The following is a 23,374-nucleotide window of genomic DNA, read 5'->3' as shown; positions in this document are numbered from 1 at the left end:
TTTGGTTCTTACATTATTATTCATTGGAAGCCACCCAGTGGCAGAGATTTAGAGAGGAGCCTTGCTGCTTGTGTCTATGCCTCTACTGCCAAAGGCACACAGCCAACTAACCTGCAAATCTGGAGGAGTGAGGCATCGGGTCTTTCAGGAGGCAATGCTCTCAACCCCCAAAACAAAACAGAGGTGTGTCACTGAAAGTAGCTGGAGTGAGTGCCAAGCCAGGAATCACGCTTCTTTTCAAACCATGTTCTGAAGTTTGTTTCATAATCAGAACAATCCTCTCAAGTGATTGTTTTCACCCTGCTTTAAAAGCAACACTTCAAAGAACGGCTCAAAAAAATAAACACACACAAAAAACCTTAGCAAAACAGGATTCCCAATGAAATGGTCTTCCTCACAGCCAGAGGCTCTACTCCAAGGAAGCACTGAGGAGGACTGTGACAGATTGGAGCTTTGCTGTGTGTTCTCTGATCTGGTGACACATGCTGTCTGTTGAAGTTGAATGGGGAGGGGCCCTTAGATGTCTGAAAGAGTTCTGGGACTTGCTGGTTAATGGGATTTTCTGCTGTCCTCAGCGGATGCTCAGCCCTTCTGTCTATTTCAGCTGTAGTGTTTCAGAAAGTTGCTTTGAGCCAAACACACTCCCCTTTGAAAGCTTCAAGATCTCAAGTCTCAAATGTTTGGTAGCCAAGAGCATGTCTTAATTAGAACTGGAAACACTATTGAAAAGGTTTACTTTTCAAATACATTTAAGTAGGAATTACTTGGAGAAGCCCCTTCCTTGGGTTTCTGTCACTCACCTGTGACTGTCAGAGTCACTCACCTGTCGGTCACTCATCCATTCTGAATGGGTATAGAAAAGCACAGAGCTATGACATACAGAGAGGCGTCAGGCAACCTCACTGGAGGAGGACTGGTGATTCTGGCCATGTATCTGAGTCAGTAATCACAATGCAGAGAATTGCCAGAGTTAGAATTAATCATCCTAGCAGAGACTGCTTGGAAGTACGGAATTCAACAACAATCAATCATGCAGAGATGCAACGGAGAACCTTTTCTGAAATTAGAAAAAGCTGCCCAGTGCTGGGGAATGACCCCAGTCATGTCCAGTGTGGGAGAGACATGGCAGGATTAACCACCCTGTGCTCTTTCAGCAACTTTGTCTGTGGTCAAGAGCTGTAGGTGCTCATCAAATGGAAGCCCTACTTCCATCTACTGCTCTGAAGTAGGGTCATCTCTGCCTCTAGGTTTTCAACTTTTATGCACATCTTCTGAAAATGCACAAACCTTTTCTCTTGTATGAATGATGCCAGGTTTCCTTTATTTTATCCAGTTTTCTCTTTGGAATCTTAATGGCTCCCCCTTTGTAAAAGCCTTTCTTCAGGAAAGTGGATAAGGCAAAAGAGGAGACCCATATATTGTAGGTGCCTTGGAGGGGTCATGTTTGCCTCCACACAACCATGTGCAGAAGAGTCATGGTTGTTCCTGACAGGGGCAGCCTTTGACACCACCACCACCTCCCCAGGAGAACACAAAGCTAGCGTATTTAGTAATGAGAATATTTTCTCTCCCCAAATACCGGTAGTCTTGCCACTTGTAATGTTTTTATTGGGAGGAGGAATAAGGAATTGCACCTCCTCCCAACTGCTTAGCCCAGCCATACTGAATTCTGTCTGTTGATCACACTCAAACACAACAAGGGACTAGGGATGGAGGAGAAATGTGATTCAATTTGCATTTAAAGGCAAACCTATTTAATTTGCACTTCCCAAAACAAAATGAGTACTGAAGTGCAGCCATTGTTTGAAATCCACACTTGCTGAATTTTGCAAGGTTGTCCTCCAGTCAAGCCATGTGTCCAGAAATGCATGTATTAGGGAAATAACAGAAATGTATTACATTAATTTAAATTGTTTTACAAAAATACATTAGGCAAGTTATACATACAAACTATGTGCATGTTATGAGAAATTTGCACTAAAAATGCTGGTGATTTTTTCTTTTAATTGAAAACTGATGTGGGAATGTGGCAAAATATTTTAAAGGTGACATGGAAATGAGGAGAGCTAAACTTAAGACATGGGTATAGCCAAGGAGGGGCAGATCCAAACATATTATTGAAAAGCATTGAAAGTACTCAATTATCTGAGGTTCTGCTCCCCCTCAGCAGAAGCCTGGCCCCCACAATGTCTTATTTATGGTGTATTTTTGCCTGTGACTTAAGAAACTGAAACTGAAAGATTCTACCATCCTTACAAGGGAAGTAACCTAGGCACTATCTCTCATTCAGTTCTGTAGCTTGGGGGTTCCTTCTACTGGAACCTTCGCCAACCTGGGGCTGGAAGCTGCAGGAGGGGAGGAGAGGGCTCTTGAGCTTGGGTCCTGCTTATGGGTTTCCCTTTGGGGCATTCACTGTGAGAGCAGGATCCTGAATTAGATGGGTCATTGGCCTGACCCAGCAGGTTTTTCTTAGTTTCCTATGTTCACATGCTGGTTTAAGAATAATCAATGTAGGTGATGTATTTTGGAGAGGTTCTGGCCCTGTCGGGTTCTTTTTAAGGGTGCTTTGTATGCTGCCATTCTTTCTGAAGGCACCTTGGTATCTCTGGTCCCAACCCATGCCCTCATGCCATAGACCTGGCTGTTCCTTTCTCTCCTTGAAGGCTGAAGAGAAGCAGAAGGCCTCAGCTGCATTTGCTCAGCTCCAGGCTGCCATGGAGATCCTGGGAATTGTGGTGGAGGAGCAGAAGGCCATCTGGCGAGTTTTGGCCGCCATCTACCACCTGGGTGCTGCAGGGGCTTGCAAAGGTAAGACTAACAGCTGGCAAAGGTGGCATTTTGGGTTGGGTGGTTCTACAAGGAGACTGCTGTGCTGGATCCATCTGCTGCAGCCTGAGAAAGGAGATGATGGAGATGTCCCTGTCTCTCATCTCTGCTTTGTAGGCTGCATGGTGCAGCATTTCAGAAAATCAAGCCATCTGCCTGGGCTCATTTGTCTGAATTCCCTGCCCCCTTTTAGCCTATCCTTCTAGGAGCATTACAGAAAGTCTATGGATCTCAGTTCAGCCTCTCTGCTTGAGAGGCTGCTGTTTTCATATAATGCTGGTCTTGCACAAGGCCTGCTCTTGGAGATCCCTGGAGTGGGAGGAGAGCCAGAGAAAGTGCAAGACCCTCCAATATGTGTTCTGTCTGAGCCAGCAAGCAGAGTTGGCCAAATTTTAAGCCACTTGCTATCTTACATAGAACCATAGAAGTGTAGAGGGCTGCCTCATGGAAACAAGCCTGTTTTTTGCTGCTCCAGAGAGTGGTACCAGACCAACAGATTCAAATAACAAAAGAGGACATTCTGATTAAACTGGGAAGAACGTTCTGAAGATAAGAGCCATTTAACAGTGGAACAGACTCCTTGGAGGCTTTTAAACAGAGGTTGGATGGCCATCTGGCATGGATACTTCAGTTGAGATTCCTGCATTGCAGGGGGTTGGACTAGATGACCCTTGGGGAGGCCCTTCCAATGCTATGATTTCCTCAACACCCCTCAGCCTCCAGGGCTGCTCACACTTCCTGATCTGAATATGCCTCCTAGTAGGAGTTCCCTTATTGTGGCTTTCCCTGGGCTTTGAAGAGTGGTTGCCTAGGAAAGCTGCAGAATGCAAATCCCTGGGGTGATCATTTTAGAATGAGAGAAGGGACTCTCACAGCCACCCCTTGGCTCCCTTAAAATTAAAATGTGGACTAAATATTCAGCACAACAGTAGTCCAAGAGGATAGCAAAATCATACAAGGATCATGAAAGTGTATTATCAGAGATGGCTACAAGCAATGCTTCTGTTCCAGAGGCAGTCATGTGCTGCCTATGCACTGGTGGAGGAAGAGGGGACGGGGGGAGCGCACCGCCCCAGCAGAGCAATCCCAGTGGGGTTCCATCGTGGTTGACCCCCCACCCACATTGGGCGCCCCACCCCCACAGGCGGCATACCGCTCCCCCAGGACGCGTGCCAGCCCTGCCCCCGCCTGCTCTCTGCCCTCAGTGCCGGAGCATGAAGCTCTGCCACTGTGCCTATGCACTTGTTTATCCATCTGGCTCCATTTTGAATTTGCACCCTCAGCCTTCATTACCATTTTATTATGGTAATGAACAGAGTTGAGTCTGATACTGCTGGCTCCTCTATCAGCTCCTACCCATCAGTCTCCCAGGTGTCATCAACACTGCCTGGCCTTGCAACTGTATTTTATTTTCTTCTGATTATGATTTGGTGTTGCTGTGTCTGAATTATAGCAAGAAGAATCTTCAGTGGAAGTCGTGCTTGTGAAGACTTTATTTAAATGCAGAGAAAGTGAGAGTGGGGAGGCCATTAAGGAGGGAGAAGGTGGTGCTCTTCATAATTTTTTAAAAGATGTGCTCTAAGCTAAAGGCAGATCCTGGTGATTTATGTACTTTGGATTCTAAGCACTTTGGGACTGCGGTGTTGCTAAATCAGCTGGGGGGGGGGCATTTATATACATCTCTGTAGCATGTCACACCACCATTAATCAACTATAATTATTTTAAAATTAGGAAAGTTCACTGCTTAGGATGATGTCCTTCACCTGCCAAATGCTTAATACCAGAGTTTCCTAAAGATAGTATGAAATATCCAGGAATTTTTGTGAGGCTCTGGGTTCAGTTCTGGAATCAAGCCTTTGATACCCTGTCTAAGGCAACATTTGATAGCAGTGGCTTGTTGATTTCTAAACAGAGGATCACTTCATTGCTCTGTAATGCTTCATTCCAGATTTTTGAAGATTACTTGGGAATTGCAAAGAGTGTGATTGCATCCCCATGTTCCTGCTTTTTTATTGCTGCAATTGTCACATGATAGTTTGGTGATTATGGGTGACACACTGCATGGAGATTTCCCTTGCATTTTGAATAGTTGGAGCTTGGTTTCCAATAGTAAAATTACCACTAAAGTTCATGGGTTATTACTAAGGTGGTGGTTGCTGTTGCGACTTCTGCTTCTTCTCCAGCTCATTGCAGACAGCTCTTTACAGCAAAAGGGAAAGGTCTTATCAGTGGCCATCAGTTGAATGCAACCTGCCCATTCTGTCCATGGCCAATGCTTAGGCCACATTCAAGTCATACCTTTAAAGCACTATGATACCTCTTTAAACAGTCATGTTTCCCCCAAAGGATTATGGGAGCTGTAGTCTGTTAAGGGTGCTGAGCATTGTCAGGAGCCCCCTATACCCCTCCCAGAACTACAGTTCTCAGAGTTTCCTGGGAAGAGGGATTGATTGTATAGCTACTCTGGGAACTGTAGCTCTGGGAGGGTAGGAGAGGAAGTTTCAGACATACGTAGGTGAGTTCATCTCTGTTATAATCTTTTCCAGCAAGGTCACATCAGGAAAAGTTTGATTCTCGCGAAAGTAGCTTGACTAGGCCAGATACTTCCTAGTTTATATCTTTACCATATTGCGGGCAACGGAAGGGTGTTGTCTCTGCAAAATAATGAAGTTCTGTGAGGGGGATACGAATCTCCTGACAGCTCTCAGCATCCTTAACAAACTACAGCTCCCAGGAAGCCATGACTGTCTGGAGTGGTGTCATAGTGCTTTAAGTGTATGCTGTGGGCACAGGAGCTGAGTAGACCTTTGCTCCCCAAAAGATGCCTTGTGATGGTGCCTTCTGGCAGCCAAGCAAGTACCTGCATTGCAGCTCTGAGCTTCCCATCAGGGTCCACTGCCATCTCCTGAGGTCCGGAGAGGGAGCATCAGGGATCAAGAGAGGGCTCAGAATGTGGTCAGGGTGGTTTTCGGTGGGGTAAGAACAGCCAATGCGGTTCAGGCTGCCTTGTGGTGCTTCTGAAGGTTCTTCCAGGTCCTCATTTGTTCTCTGTGGGGTTTCTTGCCTCTTTCATACAGGAGGTCTCCATGAGATCTGCACTAGGCAGAATCTTGGCCTGTTTGGAAGAACTGAATACCAGGCTGCTTCAAGACCAGCTATTTAGTGAGGCACATCCTGCTTCATTCAATCACTTTACAGTGCATCCACATGTCTGCACAAAATCTGACATTTTTCAGAGGTTTGGGAGTGGAAAAATAAATAGCTCTTGTCTCTCTTCTTCCAGCAGCTCACCCTTTGCTCCAAAAATCGATTCTGTTGCCAAAGGGAATCAAAGGACTCACAGATTTAAAAATGGATCAAAGAAAAATAGAAGTGGACTGAGAGAAAAAAAGATGAATTAGTTCCTATAACTCCAGTCCTCTGCTCTTCCTGCATTCAGTGGTATTCTTGTCAGGGACTTTTTAATTAATGTATTTGTTTGTTTGTTTTTTTGTTTATTAAACTTATATCCCAAAGTTGCCCAAGGCAGCAAACGTGATAAAATGATAAAAACCTCTTAAAAACAGACCATTCCAGTAGAGATGCAGACTGGGAAATATCTAATTTTAAAAGGCTTGTTGGAAGAGGAAGGTCTCCGACTGGTACCAAAAAGAGGTGGCACCTCTCCAGTCATAGAATCACAAAATTGTAGAGTCGTCTAGTCCAAGCTCCTGCAATGCAGGAATCACGGCTAAATGTAATATTCAAGGGAAGGGCATTCCAAAGGCCAGGTGCCACAAAACTAAAGGTCCGACTCCTGTATTTTGCAGAACAGACCTCTTAATAAGAGGGTATCTGCAGCAGGTCTTCTCCTGCAGAGCACAGTGATTGACAGTTGGGGGGCGGTCTAAAACCCTAGGTGCTTAGGGTCAAAACGATCCCTTTGAGTAGTTGTCGAAGCCAGCCTTCAACAATCTTTGGGGTTGGCTAATTTGGGTAGCCAACCCCAAAGATCAAAGTCTGACAGTCCTTCGTGTTGATTGTCACTGAGCCTCCCTGCCAATTCGTGTATGTTATTTAAGTGTCCGGTGATGTTCAAGGATTGGTCAGTCACATATGTGCAACATTCGACGCCTATCAAAGCACAGGTCCCCCCTTGACTTGACAATAAAAAGTCTGTAGCAATCCTCGTTTGTAACCTACCTCAGAGAACTCAGATACCAAAGAATCTGTTATCTGAGTGGCTTCTTGCATGAACTTCAGGAGGATGTCGGTGAGTCTGAGAATATCAACGTGGTTAGATCCAGCTCCGTAAGCAGGGAACAGTGCCCGAGCCACAGTCTCTCCATTGGCAGCGATGTCAGAGAGATCTGACAGGTCCTTTGGTTCCCTTTTATTCCTCTGTCTCCCAGGGGGTAGATGCGGGGTCACCCTAATCCCAGGGACAATGTATCCGACAAAGCAGGACCCAGACATGTGTGGGCTTATCCAGGTGTATGCCCGGTGTCCGCACACCCAGAACAAGCCACTGAGGAACGATTCCATTCTGCCAGATGCAAAGGTCTGCAATAGCATAAGGTCCAAGTGTTGTGGCTTCCAAGTGGGTTGGTGGCTGATTGCGTTGGCCCAGGCAAGGGTGAGGTTTGGAAAGGTCTGGGAACGCGTTGGGTTAGTGACAGTCACTTGTCCTGTGGCTAGAATCTCGAGGTTGACATTGCAGGTGCTAGTTCTGATAGAGGTCCCTTCTCCGGTGAAGCGGCGACAGAGGGGTCCCTTGGTGGGACCAGTGAGGTACAGATATTGGTGGGTAAGGTTTAAAGCGGTTAAGTTCCAGGAGGCAACATCTCTGGAATGGTATTGTTCCAGTGTTATGGCTACTGGAACTAGCGGAAGACTTTGCTGGAGGTGGCTGGGTGCGTGGGCACAGATCCAACAGTTCAGGTAGGGAGTTTCTTTAGCCACCTGGCTAAGAAGTTTGATGTAAGAGCTCTGCTCCTAGGATGAAAGGAGATCTTCTCCTGGGAAGGAGAGGTCTGTGCCAAGCTGCCGGGGCGCGATGCCAACCGGGTATAGTGGGTCAGTGGTATTCAGGAGCCGTCCTTAGCAATCCCGCCACATCTCAAAGGACCGGCGTTGTCCCACACAGGTGTGTGGGAGGGGTGTATAGGATGGTGCCAACCCTCCAGGTACTCTGCCCCTCTCCAGTCGTGAGTGAGTCCAAGGTTCCATACGCAACAGAATCGCCTTAGGCGGAGTCCTTGTAGTTAGGGTTTTCGTGGCTCAGGGGTCATAAAAAGGCATTGGAAACCAAAGATCAAATTTTCGGAAGGGTGGTGTGAGTCTGTGTACACGTGTGTAGCCCCTCCGGCTTCGATTTTGGTCCAGTTCGGATTTCTAGAGATCTCTCCTTGGCCATAAAGTAGGTAAGTCCCATTGTTGCATCTCAGGCAGTAATACTGATGGTTGAGAGTGAGGACGGCTGACCCTATACGTTGGAGATTTTGGCGCTGTGGGTTAAAGCCTCAGTGCCTAGGGCTTGCCGATCGAAAGGTCGGCGGTTCGAATCCCCCCGGCGGGGTGCGCTCCCGCTGTTCAGTCCCAGCGCCTGCCAACCTAGCAGTTCGAAAGCACCCCTGGGTGCAAGTAGATAAAATAGGGACCGCTTACTAGCGGGAAGGTAAACGGCGTTTCCGTGTGCGGCTCTGGCTCGCCAGAGCAGCGATGTCACGCTGGCCACGTGACCCGGAAGTGTCTCCGGACAGCGCTGGCCCTTGGCCTCTTTGAGTGAGATGGGCGCACAACCCTAGAGTCTGTCAAGACTGGCCCGTACGGGCAGGGGTACCTTTACCTTTAAAGAGTTCCCAGTACTAGTTATTGGTAAGTCTGGGTACTAATGAATGGTGCAACAGAGTCAGTGACTCAGGGAGACAGAAGTCAAAGTCCCCCATTCAGTCAGGGTTGGATTTCACCCCAGATTTGATACTGTGAAAGTCCAAGAAATGGTAGTTTGTTTGTAATCCAGTGCAGAGATCCTGGTCAGGGAGGAGAGGATAAAAAGGGTGGGGAATAATTCCATGTTCAGCAACAGGGTAGTAAACCGGATGAACGGAGGGCTGGGTTGGCGCTCGGAAACAAGGAGTTGAGCAATGAAGTGGTGAGCTGTCAGTGGAGCTGTCAGTTGAGCTGTCAAACGGAGCGTTGAAGGAAAGCGACTAAGCGATGAGCTGTCAGTGGAGCTGTCAGCTGAGCTGTCAAATGGAGTGCTGAAGGAAAGCGACTAAGCGATGAGCTGTCAGTGGATCTGTCAGTTGAGCTGTCAAATGGAGCACTGAAGGAAAATGATGAAGCGATGAGCTGTCAGTTGAGCTGTCAAACGGTGCACTGAAGGAAAATGATGAAGCAATGAGCTGTCAGTTGAGCTGTCAAACACGTTTGAGGTGTAGTTTAATGGCAGTTGTGTCCGGGACAACTTCGGAGGTCCAGATGGGCTTGGAGGTGGTATCTGGTCCGGTCTGTTGGGCTCGATCCTGACCCTGATCTGGTCCGGTCTGTTGGGCCCGATCCTGACCCCGATCTGGTCCGGTCTGTTGGGCCCGATCCTGACCCCGATCTGGTCTGGTCTGTTGGTCCTCGTCCTCATTGATGCAGAAGGTTGCGGCGGCAGGCGGGGCATCAAAGATGTAGTCCTCTCCCTGGCTCTCCTGCACCTCCTGGGGCGGTGGTGTTGCCTTGCACCTAGTGTGCACCTAGTGTGCCTTGCACCTTCACAGCTGTAGGCGAGGTTAAAAGTACTTGGTACGGGCCCTCCCAGGCAGGTTGAAGGGGCAGCTTCTGGTACAATTTAACCAGGATCCAGTCCCCCGGGTGGAAGGAGTGTGCTGGGACGTTGATTGGTAGATTCTGTCCCTCTATGGCAGCATACTTGTGGAGATGTTGTAGCTGTTTTTGGAGCTGAATGACATAATTAGTAAGTTCTGCTTCCCCCACCTCAAGTTCCAAGAGGGGAAATAAAGTGTTATAAACAGGGGGAGGGGGTCTCCCAAACAGAAGTTCAAAGGGGGACAATTTTAATGGCCCAGTGGGGGCACTCCAAATATTATGGAGAACTAGTGGGAGCGCATTTACCCATTTTAGTCTGGTGGTACTACAAAGTTTCCCTAGTTGTACTTGATTCATGCGCTCTACTTGTTCTGATGAGGCTGGGTGGTAGGGTGTATGGAGTTCCCACTTTGGAGCTCGGGCCACCTGTTGGACTACCTCTGCAGTAAAGTGGGTTCCCCTGTCACTGTCCAGTTGATGGGGTACTCCATACCGGGGAATGATATCTTGTAAAAGGGCCCTGGCGAGTACTGAAGCGGTTGCCTTCTTGCAAGGGAATCCCTCCACCCAGGAGGAGAATTTGTCCACTATGATTAGGGCATGTTTGAACCCCTGACACTGGGGTAAGTCGATGAAATCCAGCTGTAAACTCTCAAAGGGAACAAAAGCCCAAGGCCTGGCTCCTGGGGGTCTTTTAGGCTCCCGTTTGGGGTTGAAGTTTTGGCATGTTATGCAATTCTTTGAGGCTGCTATGGCTGCAGCCGCTATCCCTGGAGCATACCAGCACCTTTGGACATGGTCTATTAGTCTTCCCTTTCCCCAATGAGTTTGTTGGTGGAGGACCCTCACAAATTTTGGAGTCCAGGCTTTTGGCATGACGGTTCTGCCGTCTGGGAGGAGCCAGACGCCATCCGTTTTGTTGGCGCCCATGGATTCCCACATTGTTTTTTCCTCTTCAGTGGCCGATTGGTACATTTGTTTGAAGTCAATGTCGGCAGGGAGTTGTATACCTTGGAACTCAGTCTCGTCCTCTGGGGGGTGTAGTGAGGCCATTTGGGCTGCCTTGTTGGCTTGCCTGTTACCTTTGGAGACTGAGTCCCTCCCCTTTGTATGTGCTTTGCAATGGGCGACGGCTATTGCTTTGGGCATGTGGATGGCTGTTAGTAACCTTTCCACTAGGGCTGCGTGGGAGATCTGAGAACCAGCTGCGGTCAGGAAGCCCCTTTGGAGCCATATCTGGCCAGTTGTGTGTGCTAGTTGTGTGTACTAGTCCGAAGCAATATTTGCTGTCAGTGTAGATGGTTGTCCTTCTTCCTTCACTAAGCTCACAAGCCCTTATGAGGGCAATTAACTCTGCCATCTGGGCACTATATTGAGGGTTTATAGGGTTGGCTTCTAAGACTTCGAAGTCAGAGACTATGGCATATCCAGTCTTCCTTTCCCCGTTTATGACTTTGGAATTGCCGTCTGTGTAGAGTATTAGATCAGGGTTTTCTAGAGGGAGGTGGTCTAAATCTTCTCGGGGTTTCTCAGCTTGGCAGACTATCTTTGTACAATCATGGTGCAGGGTGCCATCATCTGGGAGGGGTAGTAGGGTTGCTGGGTTTAGGGAGTTGACGCGTTTAATAGTGACATTGGATGGAGTTAACAGGAGGGCTTCATAATGGTATAGACATGGGTTCAAGAAGTGGTGGCAGCCCCTTAGAGTTAGAAGAGTTGAGACCACGTGGGGAACATGGATTGTGATCTTATGTCCCAACACTGTCTCTTGAGCCTTTTGAAGGAGGAGTGCAGCGGCAGCAATGGCTCTCAAGCAACTCACTGCTCCCTTTGCAGTATTGAGTTGTAGACTGTAATATGCCACTGGCCTTTCTTGATCTCGGAAGGGCTGGGTAAGAACTCCTGAGGCTACCCCCATTTGTTCATGAATGAATAGGTTGAAAGGGATGCGATAGTCCAGGAGGCCCAAGGCGGGGGCAGATCGTAATTCCCTCTTAAGGCGTTCAAAGGTGTTCTAGGCTTCCTCTCCCCAAACCAGTTCATCAGGATGATCTTGGCTTGTCATAGTGGACTGGGGTTTAGTTATTTCGCTGTAGCCGGCAATCCAAGCTCGGCAGAAGCCTGCCATACCAAGGAAGCCTGGCAATTGTCTCTTTGTTTTGGGGAGGGGATTTTGGTGACTGCCTCTATTCTGTCAGTTGCTAGGCTTCGGGTGCCTATCCCCAGGATATGTCCGAGGTATTTTACTTCCTGCTTGCAGTATTGCAGCTTCTTAGGGGACACCTCGTGTCCTTTATATGCTAGCTCCAGAAGGAGGTGTTCTGTGTCTAATTGACATGCCTCCTCGCTGGTAGAACATATTAAAATGTCATCTACATACAGCAGATAGGTAGACCAGGCAGATGTACATCCTGTAAATCCTGGTGTAATATTGCAGAAAATATAGCGGGCGATTCCGCATAACCCTGGGGTAGTCTGGTCCAGGTTAGTTGACTAGGTCCCCAGGTGAAGGCGAAGAAGAATTTTAGATCTGGTCCTAACCAATGTTGATGACCTGGTTAGTGGGGTAGAAGTGGAAGGATCATTAGGCGCGAGTGATCATGCTCTTCTGAAGTTTACTATACAGCGGAAAGGAGCAGCCAAGCATACTAGGACTCAATTTCTTGACTTTAAGAAAGCCAACTTCATAAAACTTAGGGAAGTGCTGGGTGAGATCCCATGGACAGTAATACTAAAAGGAAAGGGAGTTCATGATGGCTGGGAGTTTGTTAAGAGGGAGATAGTAAAAGAACTTCAGGCAATACCAATGAGACGGAAACATGGAAGGTGCCTAAAGAAGCCAGGGTGGCTATCTAAAGAACTTTTAACTGAGTTAAGCTTAAAAAAGGATGTGTACAAAAAATGGAAAAGGGGGGAAACCACCAAAGAGGAATTCAAACAAATAGCCAGCACGTGTAGATACAAAGTCAGAAAAGCTAAAGCACAGAATGAACTCAGGCTTGCTAGAGAGGTTAAAAGCAACAAAAAAGGCTTCTATGGGTATGTCCGTAGCAAAAGGAAGAACAAAGAAACAGTGGGGTCACTCAGAGGAGAAGATGGTGAAATGCAAATAGGGGACACAGAAAGGGCTGAACTCCTCAATGCCTTCTTTGCCTCAGTCTTCTCCGATAAAGAAAACAATGCCCGACCTGAAGAATTTGGAGCAAATGATTCAGCAGAGGAAACACAGCCCAGAATAACTAAGGAGATAGTACAAGAATACTTGGCTAGTTTAGATGTATTCAAGTCTCTAGGGCCAGATGAACTGCATCCAAGAGTATTAAAAGAACTGGCAGATGTGATCTCAGAACCACTGGCAGTCATCTTTGAGAATTCCTGGAGAACAGGCGAAGTCCCAGCAGACTGGAGGAGGGCAAATGTTGTCCCTATTTTCAAAAAGGGGAAAAGAGAGGACCCAAATAATTACCGCCCAGTCAGTCTGACATCAATACCAGGGAAGATTCTGGAGCAGATCATTAAGCAAACAGTCTGTGAGCACCTAGAAAGGAATGCTGTGATCACCAATAGTCAGCATGGATTTCTGAAAAATAAGTCATGTCAGACTAACCTGATCTCGTTTTTTGACAGAATTACAAGCCTGGTAGATGAAGGGAACGCAGTGGATGTAGCCTACCTTGATTTCAGCAAGTTATTTGACAAGGTGCCCCATTATATTCTTGTAAAGAAGCTGGTAAAATGCGGTCCTGACTGCTACCACTCAGTGGATTTGTAACTGGCTGACTGACCGAACCCAAAGGCTGCTCATCAATGGTTCCTCTTCATCCTGGAGAAGAGTGACTAGTGGGGTGCCACAGGGTTCTGTCTTGGGCCCGGTCTTATTCAACATCTTTATCAACGACTTGGATGATGGACTCAAGGGCATCCTGATCAAATTTGCAGATGACACCAAACTGGGAGGGGTGGCTAACACCCCAGAGGACAGGATCACACTTCAAAACGACCTTGACAGATTAGAGAACTGGGCCAAAACAAACAAGATGAACTTTAACAGGGAGAAATGTAAAGTATTGCACAAATACAAGATGGGTGACACCTGGCTTGAGAGCGGTACATGTGAAAAGGATCTAGGAGTCTTGGTTGACCACAAACTTGACATGAGCCAACAGTGTGACATGGCAGCTAAAAAAGCCAATGCAATTCTGGGCTACATCAATAGGAGTATAGCATCTAAATCAAGGGAAGTAATAGTGCCACTGTATTCTGCTCTGGTCAGACCTCACCTGGAGTACTGTGTCCAGTTCTGGGCACCACAGTTCAAGAAGGACACTGACAAACTGGAACGTGTCCAGAGGAGGGCAACCAAAATGGTCAAAGGCCTGGAAACGATGCCTTATGAGGAACGGCTAAGGGAGCTGGGCATGTTTAGCCTGGAGAAGAGGAGGTTAAGGGGTGATATGATAGCCATGTTCAAATATATAAAAGGATGTCATATAGAGGAGGGGGAAAGGTTGTTTTCTGCTGCTCCAGAGAAGCGGACATGGAGCAATGGATCCAAACTACAAGAAAGAAGATTCCACCTAAACATTAGGAAGAACTTCCTGACAGTAAGAGCTGTTCGACAGCGGAATTTGCTGCCAAGGAGTGTGGTGGAGTCTCCTTCTTTGGAGGTCTTTAAGCAGAGGCTTGACAACCATACGTCAGGAGTGCTCTGATGGTGTTTCCTGCTTGGCAGGGGGTTGGACTCATAGAATCATAGAGTTGGAAGAGACCACAAGGGCCATCGAGTCCCTTTCCTGCTTGGCAGGGGGTTGGACTTGTGGTCTATTCCAACTCTATTATTCTATGATTCAATGACTCTCAGGGGCTAGAGGGATACTGAAGAATGAAGAGCATAGATCTGCAGCGCTGTACCATGTAGTTCCTGCCAGGATTGCATTTAGAAGGGAATTTGGGTTGCCCACCACTGGGTGGTGTGGTATCACAAATTGGTTGACGAGTCTCAGGTCCTGAACAAAACGGTAACAAACTGGGGCCCCTTCCCCCAAAGGTTTTTTGATGGGGAGTACGGCGGTGTTACAGGGTGACGCGCAAGGAACCAGGATCCCCCTTTCAAGGAAATCCTCAATCATAGGTGTCAGAGCTGGCTCCTGGTCCCAGCTCACAAAGGACCAACGCTAGCCGGTAGTAAAGTATCAAAGTCTTTATTGAAGAATAGTTTCCATTTCCAAGCCTCAGCGCCCCAGCTCTACGTCTAGAGTCTAGACCGGCGAAGCTCCGTCTGAATCTCCGCCCCCTGTACACCAGTTTAAGACTCTAATCTTACTCCACCTCTCCCTTCTCTCCTTTCTCCTCTGGGTCCTGCTGCCCCACGGGGTCTCCTCCCTCCTGGACTCCTCTGACGCAGACGTTGACCCTCCTGACTCCTCCCGCTCTCTTCGGCGGGCTTTAGGACTTGGCTCCCTACCCGGGCTGCCAACTGTGCCGCCTTCCTGTACATTTGAACTTGGCGCGCGCGCGCGTTTAACCTTCCTCTTAACCGTTTCCTCGCTCCCTGACGGAGGCGTGGTCACTCCTGCCTCATGTTCTCCCGCTGGTAGCGCGCCGCCTGATCCCGATGCCTGTGACTCCTCCCCCCTACTTCCCTCTGGTGTGGACGCTGGTCCAGATTTCCAGCTGCTGCTCTCTGAGTCCCCTCTGGCCCCTTCTTCCTGAAGTGCCCCCCTGGGTACTCCCCTTGCCCTGACCATGGGAGCCCCTTTTTGTGAATCCTCTGATTCACTGGACAGACTCAGAGACCTCGGATCGCTGTCATCGCTGACATTTCCTTCGGACTCCTCCCCTTCGCTCTCCATTTCCTCCCTCTCCTGTGCCTCTGCTCCTGAACCCCTGACATCCATCCCCCCCTCGAAGCCCCCCCTTCCCCCCTCCCCTTCCTCAGGTGTGGGTGCTGGGTGCTCCGTCGTTGTGGGGGTGAATGGTGGATACAGTTCGTCCCCCGTGGCGTGCATCCAGCCGGATAAGTCCGGCTCGTCCTCCGTGCTCTCGCCGACCTCGATTTCCTCTGCTTCCATCTCTGTGCCGCCGTGCTCGAACCCAACGTCCTCCCCCAGCACGTCCATGTCCATCTCTCCCTCTGTCACCTCTGGGTCCGTTGCCTGCCAAGGACCCCCCAGCCACCTCCTGCTCCACCGCTCCTCTGGTCGATCGTCCCACCAAAACGAGCGGTCTGAGGCAAACCCCGAGGGCGATCCCTCCGGGGAACGTGTTTCTATTGCCGGTTCTTCGTCCGAGGTGAACCCCTGGAATGTGCTGGTTGAAAGCGTGGGTGTGAAAAGCCAGTCGTCGAAATACTCGGCTGGCATGGGCCTGTGTGGGAACAAGGCATGAAACTCCTCCTTGAGAAGAGGCTCGTCCAGGGCATAGTCCGGCACCCAACGGTTGGCGCTGGCCGGGGTACCTTCGCTGGCGAGAAAATATTCTACTCCCTCTTCCCCCATCTCGAGTCTAAAATCTCTGTGACCTGGTTGATGGGCTCCCCTCTTGGCGACTCCCTCTTTGGGGGCGTCTCCCTATACTGGTCTGGTGCCGTGCCCTGCGCCTGAAATCGGTGAGGTGCTTTGTAGGGCGTGAGCACTGACCTATGGAACACTGGGTGCATTCTGGATCCCTCCGGAAGTGTCAACCGGAAGGCCACTGGATTGATCTGTGCCTCAACTTGGTAAGGTCCTAGCTGCTTATGTCCGAGTTTCTTCTTCGCTAATGATCTGGTCGGCACTGCTTGGGCCGCTAACCACACCCAGTCTCCCACCTGTATGTCCTCCCCGACCCTTCTGTGCTTGTCAGCCTGCAGTTTGTATGCGTGCTTTGCAAGTTCTAACTGCCTCCTAAGCTGTTCGTGAACTTCCTGCAATTCTGACGCTAAGACTTCCGCTGCCTGTGGCTCCCCCTCCCCCAGTCTCTCTAATCCCGGGAAGGTTCTGGGATGCCTCCCGTTGTTGGCGAAGAACGGTGTCACCCCCGTGGACACGTGCTTCGTGTTGTTGTAGGCGAACTCAGCGAGCGGCAGGTAGTCCACCCATGTTGCCGGCTGCTGATTTGCATAGCATCTCAGGTACTGCTGCATGATGGCGTTGACGCGCTCCGCTTGTCCGTTGTTTTGCGGGTGTCTCGCCGACGCTAGGTTGATCTTGACGTTCAGGAAACCCATCAGCTTCTGCCAGAAGTTCGAGATGAACTGTCGCCCCCTGTCGGACAAGATCGACCGTGGCAGACCGTGCACCCTGAAGACGTGGTCTATGAACAGTCTGGCGGTCTGTTCCGCCGTGGCCACCTTCGCACACGGAATGAAGTGGGCCATTTTGGTGAACATGTCCACCACCACTAGCACTGCCGTTTTACCCCTCGAGCTGGGTAAATCCGTGACAAAGTCCAGGGCCACCCTCTCCCACGGTTCGCTCGGTGTCTGCAGCGGTTCGAGCAGTCCCGCCGGAGGTTTGTGCACTGACTTGGCCCTTTGGCAGGTGTCGCACCTCGAGACGTACTCCGCGACTTCCCCCCGCATCTTGGGCCACCAAAAATCTCTGGCAACTAATTCTGCCGTCTTCTCTTTGCCAAAGTGCCCGGCGGTGGGTGCGTCGTGCAACTGCTGCAGTACTTTCGCGCGGAGGTCGTCTCCCGGTACATAGAGTGCCCCTCTGCGGATGAGCAATCCATCACGTATTTGGAACTCGTCGTCCTTCACCGTGCCTTTGTGCACCTCCTCCATTTTGGCTTGTGCGAAGGGGTCCTCCTGCAGCGCTCGACGGACCGCATCCAGGTCCACGGTTGCTGAAGCGCACGCCCACGCTTTCGGTGCGAAAATGTGCTTGGCCGCTGCTGGTGCCGCCTCTTCGAGGTATTGCGGCTTTCTGGACAGTGCATCTGCCATGATGTTGTTGTCGCCTGGGATGTACTCTATCCTGAAGTCGAAATCCGCAAAGAACTCCGCCCATCTGATGTGCCGCTGGTTCAGGAACCTTGCCGTACGCCAGTACTCCAGGTTCTTATGATCCGTGCGAACCTGCACTGTGTGTTTGGCTCCGATGAGGAAGTGCCGCCACGCCTTGAATGCTGCATGAATGGCCAGCAACTCCCTGTCCCAGATGGTGTAGTTCTGCTCTGACTTGCTGAGCTTCCTAGAGTAGAAGGCACACGGTCTCCAGTCCCCATGCGGGTCCTGCTGCAACAGTACTGCGCCCACGGCTCTGTCTGAGGCGTCCGTTTCAACCCTCATTGGTCTGCTGGGATTCACATGCAGTAGCTGCTCTTCGGACGAGAAGAGACGCTTAAGGTTCTGGAAGGACTGCTCCGCTTGCTCCGTCCAGATGAACTTCTTCTTCTTGGAGCTGAGCGTGTCGGTAATGGCCGCTGTCTGCATCGCGAACCCCTTGATGAACTTGCGGTAAAAGTTGGCGAAACCCACAAACCGCTGGACCTCCTTCCGATTGCGCGGGCTCTTCCAGTCCAACACTGCGCGAACCTTGGCGCTGTCCATGGCGAGCCCTTTGTCCGACAACTTGTAACCCAGGAAATCCACCTCCTTCCTGTCGAACTGACACTTTTCCAGCTTGGCGTACAGCCGATGCTCCTGCAGTCTCTGCAGAACCTCCTTGACGTCTCCCTCGTGGGTCTCCTCTGATTCTGAGAATATCAGGATGTCGTCCAAGAAGCAGACGCATTTCTTGTAGAGGAGACCCGCCAGGACGTGATGCATGAAGGCTTGAAAACAGTGAGAGCCATTTTGTAAACCAAAGGGCATAACTCTGTATTCATAGGTGCCCAGGGGCGTGAACATGGCAGTCTTCCACTCGTCGCCCTCCCGTATGCGAATCAGGTTGTACGCCCCTAGCAGATCCAACTTTGTGAAAACGCGTCCTTTCCTCACCGTTGCGAGCAGGTCATCTATTTTGGGCATGGGAAAGGCCGTGGGCTTGGTCTTGGAATTTAAGAGCCTGAAATCAACTACAAGCCTCTTTTGGGGCGTGTCCTTTTTCTTCACAAAGAATACAGGACTGCCCCCCACTGCCCTCGACTCCCGGATGAAACCGCGCTTCATGTTGAGGTCTATGAACTCCCTGAGTTCCTGCAGCTCGTCTTCAGACATTGAATACAGTTTCCCGGTTGGCAGCGTCGCCCCTGGCAGGAGGTCAATCTTGCAGTCATAGGGCCTGTGGGGAGGCAGCTTGTCCGCTTCCTTCTCGCAGAAAACCTCCAAAAACGCTGCGTACTTGTGTGGCACTGCTTGCAGCGTGCCTAATTGCAGCTGCGGGTCTTCCCCTCCCTCTTCCGGGCTAGGTAGGATGCAATGTTCCACGCAATAGGAGGAGCCGAAGGTCAGTTGGCGCTGGTACCACGCCAATGCTGGGCTGTGCCTGTGCAGCCAACTCATGCCCAAGACTACAGGCGTGTCCGACAGGTGGGTGACATTGAAGCTGATGACTTCTCGGTGATTTCCAATCCGCATCACCATTGGCTGCGTTTGTTGCACCACCTGCCCCCCCAACAAGTCTCTGCCATCCACCGTGACAACCTTCAGGGGCAGCGTGGCTGGTAGTAGTGGTATATTGTGCTGCTGAATGAAATCCAGTCCTATAAAGTCGGCGTTGCTGCCGGAGTCAATGGTGATCGGCACTTCCAGAGTGCGTCCATTGGGCAGTTGGAGAGACGCTGTAAGCTGCACCACTGGTTTGGGTGGGAGGGGGTCTGTGGGCTGCAAAATTGCTGGGGATTGCTTCATTGACTTGTCTGGCTGGACCCCAGTGCCTCTTCCTCCAGCCAGACTCCGTCGTTTCCCTGTTGCGGTGTTCTCTGTTGAGTTGCTTCTGTGACTGTTGCCGAGGCTGCAGTGTGCTTGTGGAGCCTCTGGGGACACTCTTTCGCCATGTGCTGAGCACTCTCGCAGATGTAGCACTTCCTGTTCCCTCTAGGAGGCTTCGTTTTGACTGCTCCCGGTGTTAGGGCTCTGGTAGCTGACTGAGCCCTGGCACCTCCGATCTCCATCGGTTCTTCTCCCCCTCCCTGCGAGGGTGTGGATTGCGCACGCGTTGCATCTTTGGGAGAGAAGGGAGGTGCTCTGGCTGGCGCCCTTCCCCAACGTCCTTCTTCTCTGTTCCAAGGACGTTCCTCCAGGCGCACCCCAATCTCCAGCGCCCTCTGGACCACTTGCTGAGTGTCCTTTGGCCTCTCTCCCCTTGCAATCTCAGCTTTTACATCTGCATTCAAGCCTTCCCAAAAGAGGTCTCTCACTGGAGCAGAATCTTTCTCCCATCCCAGTGCATGAACTAAGCCAAAAAAGCGTGCATGGTACTGCCTCACACTGGCTCTGCCTTGTTTAAGCCCGTGTATGTCTCTTCTGGCAATGTCGATGTCTATCTTTGATAAAAAACACGAATCCATTGCTTTAATGAAAGCCTTCGCATCTTGGAGCGCCGGATCATTATCTCTCCATAAATTCCTCAGCCACGTTTTGGCCTCCCCATGCAAATGGGACAAGATAAACCCCACTTTCTCTCTCTCATCTCTAAAGTCTTTTCCTAGCAGATCCAGCGCAAACAGCAGGTCGGCTCTGAAGTTGGGGTACTGCTGTAAACTCCCGTCGAAATGAGATACCAGACTGCCTCCCCTTCTCCCCAAGCCAATGCCCTCTGACTTGGGTCCCATTTGCCCCAGTGTAGTGAGCGTTTCCAACCTGGTTCGGAGATCTCTGCAGGCGGCATCCATTTCCTCTTCCCTTTTCTTGGAGGCCCGTACCTCCGCGTTGAGTTGAGTTACTGCATTTCGCAGTTCTGTCAGTTGCTGTTCTGGAGTCATCTTGCCCGATTCGTGTGAGCTCTCGAAGCACCCCTCCTCTGCCCTCGCTGCGTCGACTCACGTGGCGAGGTTCTTGGTGCCAAAACTCAGGAGACGGAGCTTACTGTCAGAGCTGGCTCCTGGTCCCAGCTCACAAAGGACCAACGCTAGCCGGTAGTAAAGTATCAAAGTCTTTATTGAAGAATAGTTTCCATTTCCAAGCCTCAGCGCCCCAGCTCTACGTCTAGAGTCTAGACCGGCGAAGCTCCGTCTGAATCTCCGCCCCCTGTACACCAGTTTAAGACTCTAATCTTACTCCACCTCTCCCTTCTCTCCTTTCTCCTCTGGGTCCTGCTGCCCCCCGGGGTCTCCTCCCTCCTGGACTCCTCTGACGCAGACGTTGACCCTCCTGACTCCTCCCGCTCTCTTCGGCGGGCTTTAGGACTTGGCTCCCTACCCGGGCTGCCAACTGTGCCGCCTTCCTGTACATTTGAACTTGGCGCGCGCGCGCGTCTAACCTTCCTCTTAACCGTTTCCTCGCTCCCTGACGGAGGCGTGGTCACTCCTGCCTCGTGTTCTCCCGCTGGTAGCGCGCCGCCTGATCCCGATGCCTGTGACTCCTCCCCCCTACTTCCCTCTGGTGTGGACGCTGGTCCAGATTTCCAGCTGCTGCTCTCTGAGTCCCCTCTGGCCCCTTCTCCCTGAAGTGCCCCCCTGGGTACTCCCCTTGCCCTGACCATGGGAGCCCCTTTTTGTGAATCCTCTGATTCACTGGACAGACTCAGAGACCTCGGATTGCTGTCATCGCTGACATTTCCTTTGGACTCCTCCCCTTCGCTCTCCATTTCCTCCCTCTCCTGTGCCTCTGCTCCTGAACCCCTGACAATAGGCGTCAATTCTTCTATGGCTTTCTTTGGTAAAGGGTATTGTTTAGTGCAAGGGAAAGGAAGGTCTGTTCTGTAAGTAATCTTAACTAGGGTAGCCAATTTTAGAAGTCCTACTGAAGTGGACTCAGTACCCCATAGCCAAGGGGGCATTTCATTCTCTAGATCAGGAGGGAGGTCCTGAAATTGGCGTTCCAATTTAGCATCTTGCACTATTCCTTGGAAGGTGGGGACGGACTCTTCAGGCATGTATAGATATATGCCATCTCCCGAACACTTTATTGTGGCATTTAATTTGCAAAGTAAGTCTCTGCCAAGAAGGTTTACTGGGCTGCTAGTTAAGAGTAAGGTGTGTTCCACCAGCAGGGGAATGACCTTAGCTGGGTGGAAGAGCGTTCTCCTGGGTATGGTAAACCAACAGGTTCAAGTGAAGGATAGAACTTTTTTTATGTACGCTACAACAGCAGCAAGAATACTCATCGCGCAATATTGGAAGACGCAAGATCTACCCACGCTGGAAGAATGGCAAATGAAGCTCATCGACTATATGGAACTTGCAGAAATGACCGGCAGAATCAGAGACCAGGGAGAAGAGATGGTGAAGGAAGACTGGAGGAAATTTAAAGACTATTTACAGAAGCATTATAAAATTACGAACGTTTGAGGTTATCAGATTGAATGTAAAAGAATGTTATTATAAAAATGACAATGTTAAAGAAAGTATATTTAATATGACATAGGGAAATGTAAGGATAAATAAGATAATAATATTAATCTGAACCAAAGATACGCCAGAGGGAAAGAGTTTACTACCAGAATATAAGACCTAGAATACAGAGTGGGAAGGCATGGGGAAGTCGCAGACCTAAGTTAATGCTGAAGAATATAATGATACAATATTTGTTTTTAACTCTTTTATTCTTACCGTTTTTATTTTTCTTTATGTTTTTGTATAATGTATGTATTGTTTTTCCTTTGCTTTTTTCCTTTTGATGTGTTTGTCGATTTGTTCTTTTTTTTTGTTTATTGAATGTGGAAAATAAAATATTATATATAAAAAAAAAAATAGCTGGGTGGAAGAGCGGACAAGTGTGGGGCATCCCGTCCAGCCCCATGACCTTTCTAGTCTCTGATCCAGGTTCCAGGTGGCTATTTGCTAAAGTTGAATATGTGGCTCCCGTATCTAGTAAACGTTCATAGGGATGCAAATCGGGTCTTCCGGTGATAGCGCAAGGACGGGGCAGATGGCTTGGGTTTGGTCGGGATCCCCTCTTAATTGTCAATAAGGCTCTCCATCTCACATCATTATGTCGTGAGGAGGAGGTGGGTATTCTGGTGGGTGCATGGGTGGAGCAGTAGCGTTGGTCTGATGGGAGTTGGGTGGATTTAAGGTGGCCATTTGAAATCTCAAGTTCTGTTCGGGCCGGTGGTTCTGGGATGGTGGGAGTGGAGGTGCTTGCGGACCATAGAATGCAGTAGGTTGGCCCCCATATCCCTGGGTTGTATTAGGACGGGTTGGGAAAGGGGCATAGCTGTTATTTCTCTCATAAGGAGACCTGAATTCCTGTCCTCCATAGGCTCCTGTGTTGAGGTATGGGCAGAACTTTTTTATGTGCCCTTCTTCTTGGCAATTATAGCATCCTCCGTAGTGGGGCCCCATGGTCTGAGTGCGCTAGGGGGTCCTCCTCCCTGGGACTCTCTTCCTCTCCCGGTGCCCCTACCCTGGTAGGGGTTGGGTTCCATGCTCAGGGCCAGCACATGTTCGCTCTCTTGCCTAGATTCTTTCCACTTTCTCTCATCCTGGGTGTTATAGACAGACTTGGCTATCGACAGAATCTCGCTTATACTTTTCCCTTCATAGCCAATTTGGAGGTTGAGAGCTTTTCTAATATCTGGGTTGGCTTGATCTTTGAAGAAGCCCTTTACAATGACTTCATGCTGGGAGTTCTCCGGGTCTATTCCTCCCCATGTTTTAATAGCGGATACAAGCCTGGTATAATAGTCCGAGGGATGTTCCTTTGGTCCTTGTAGGACAGAT

The 23,374-nt window shown here is 49.8% G+C and overlaps 1 protein-coding gene across 8 annotated transcripts in view; it reads left to right on the top strand.

Annotated features, from left to right (window-relative positions):
• The window catches only part of MYO18B (myosin XVIIIB), a 256,252-nt gene that overhangs the window by 41,013 nt on the left and 191,865 nt on the right, over window positions 1-23,374 (top strand). For all 8 annotated transcript variants that reach the window (XR_014506212.1, XR_014506213.1, XR_014506214.1 and 5 more), the window contains one exon: window positions 2,664-2,808. Coding sequence is in view for 5 of the 8 variants with exons in the window: in XM_083418972.1 (XP_083275098.1) it covers window positions 2,664-2,808 (145 nt within the window). In the remaining 3 variants the exon portion in view is untranslated. The remainder of the gene's footprint in view (window positions 1-2,663; window positions 2,809-23,374) is intronic.

This window comes from Podarcis tiliguerta (genome assembly GCF_965153285.1).
Source record: "Podarcis tiliguerta genome assembly, chromosome: 16".
Taxonomy (NCBI): Eukaryota; Metazoa; Chordata; class Lepidosauria; order Squamata; family Lacertidae; genus Podarcis; species Podarcis tiliguerta.
The sequence above is the reverse complement of the archived record's forward strand: the minus strand, read 5'-3'. Positions and strand labels throughout refer to the sequence as shown.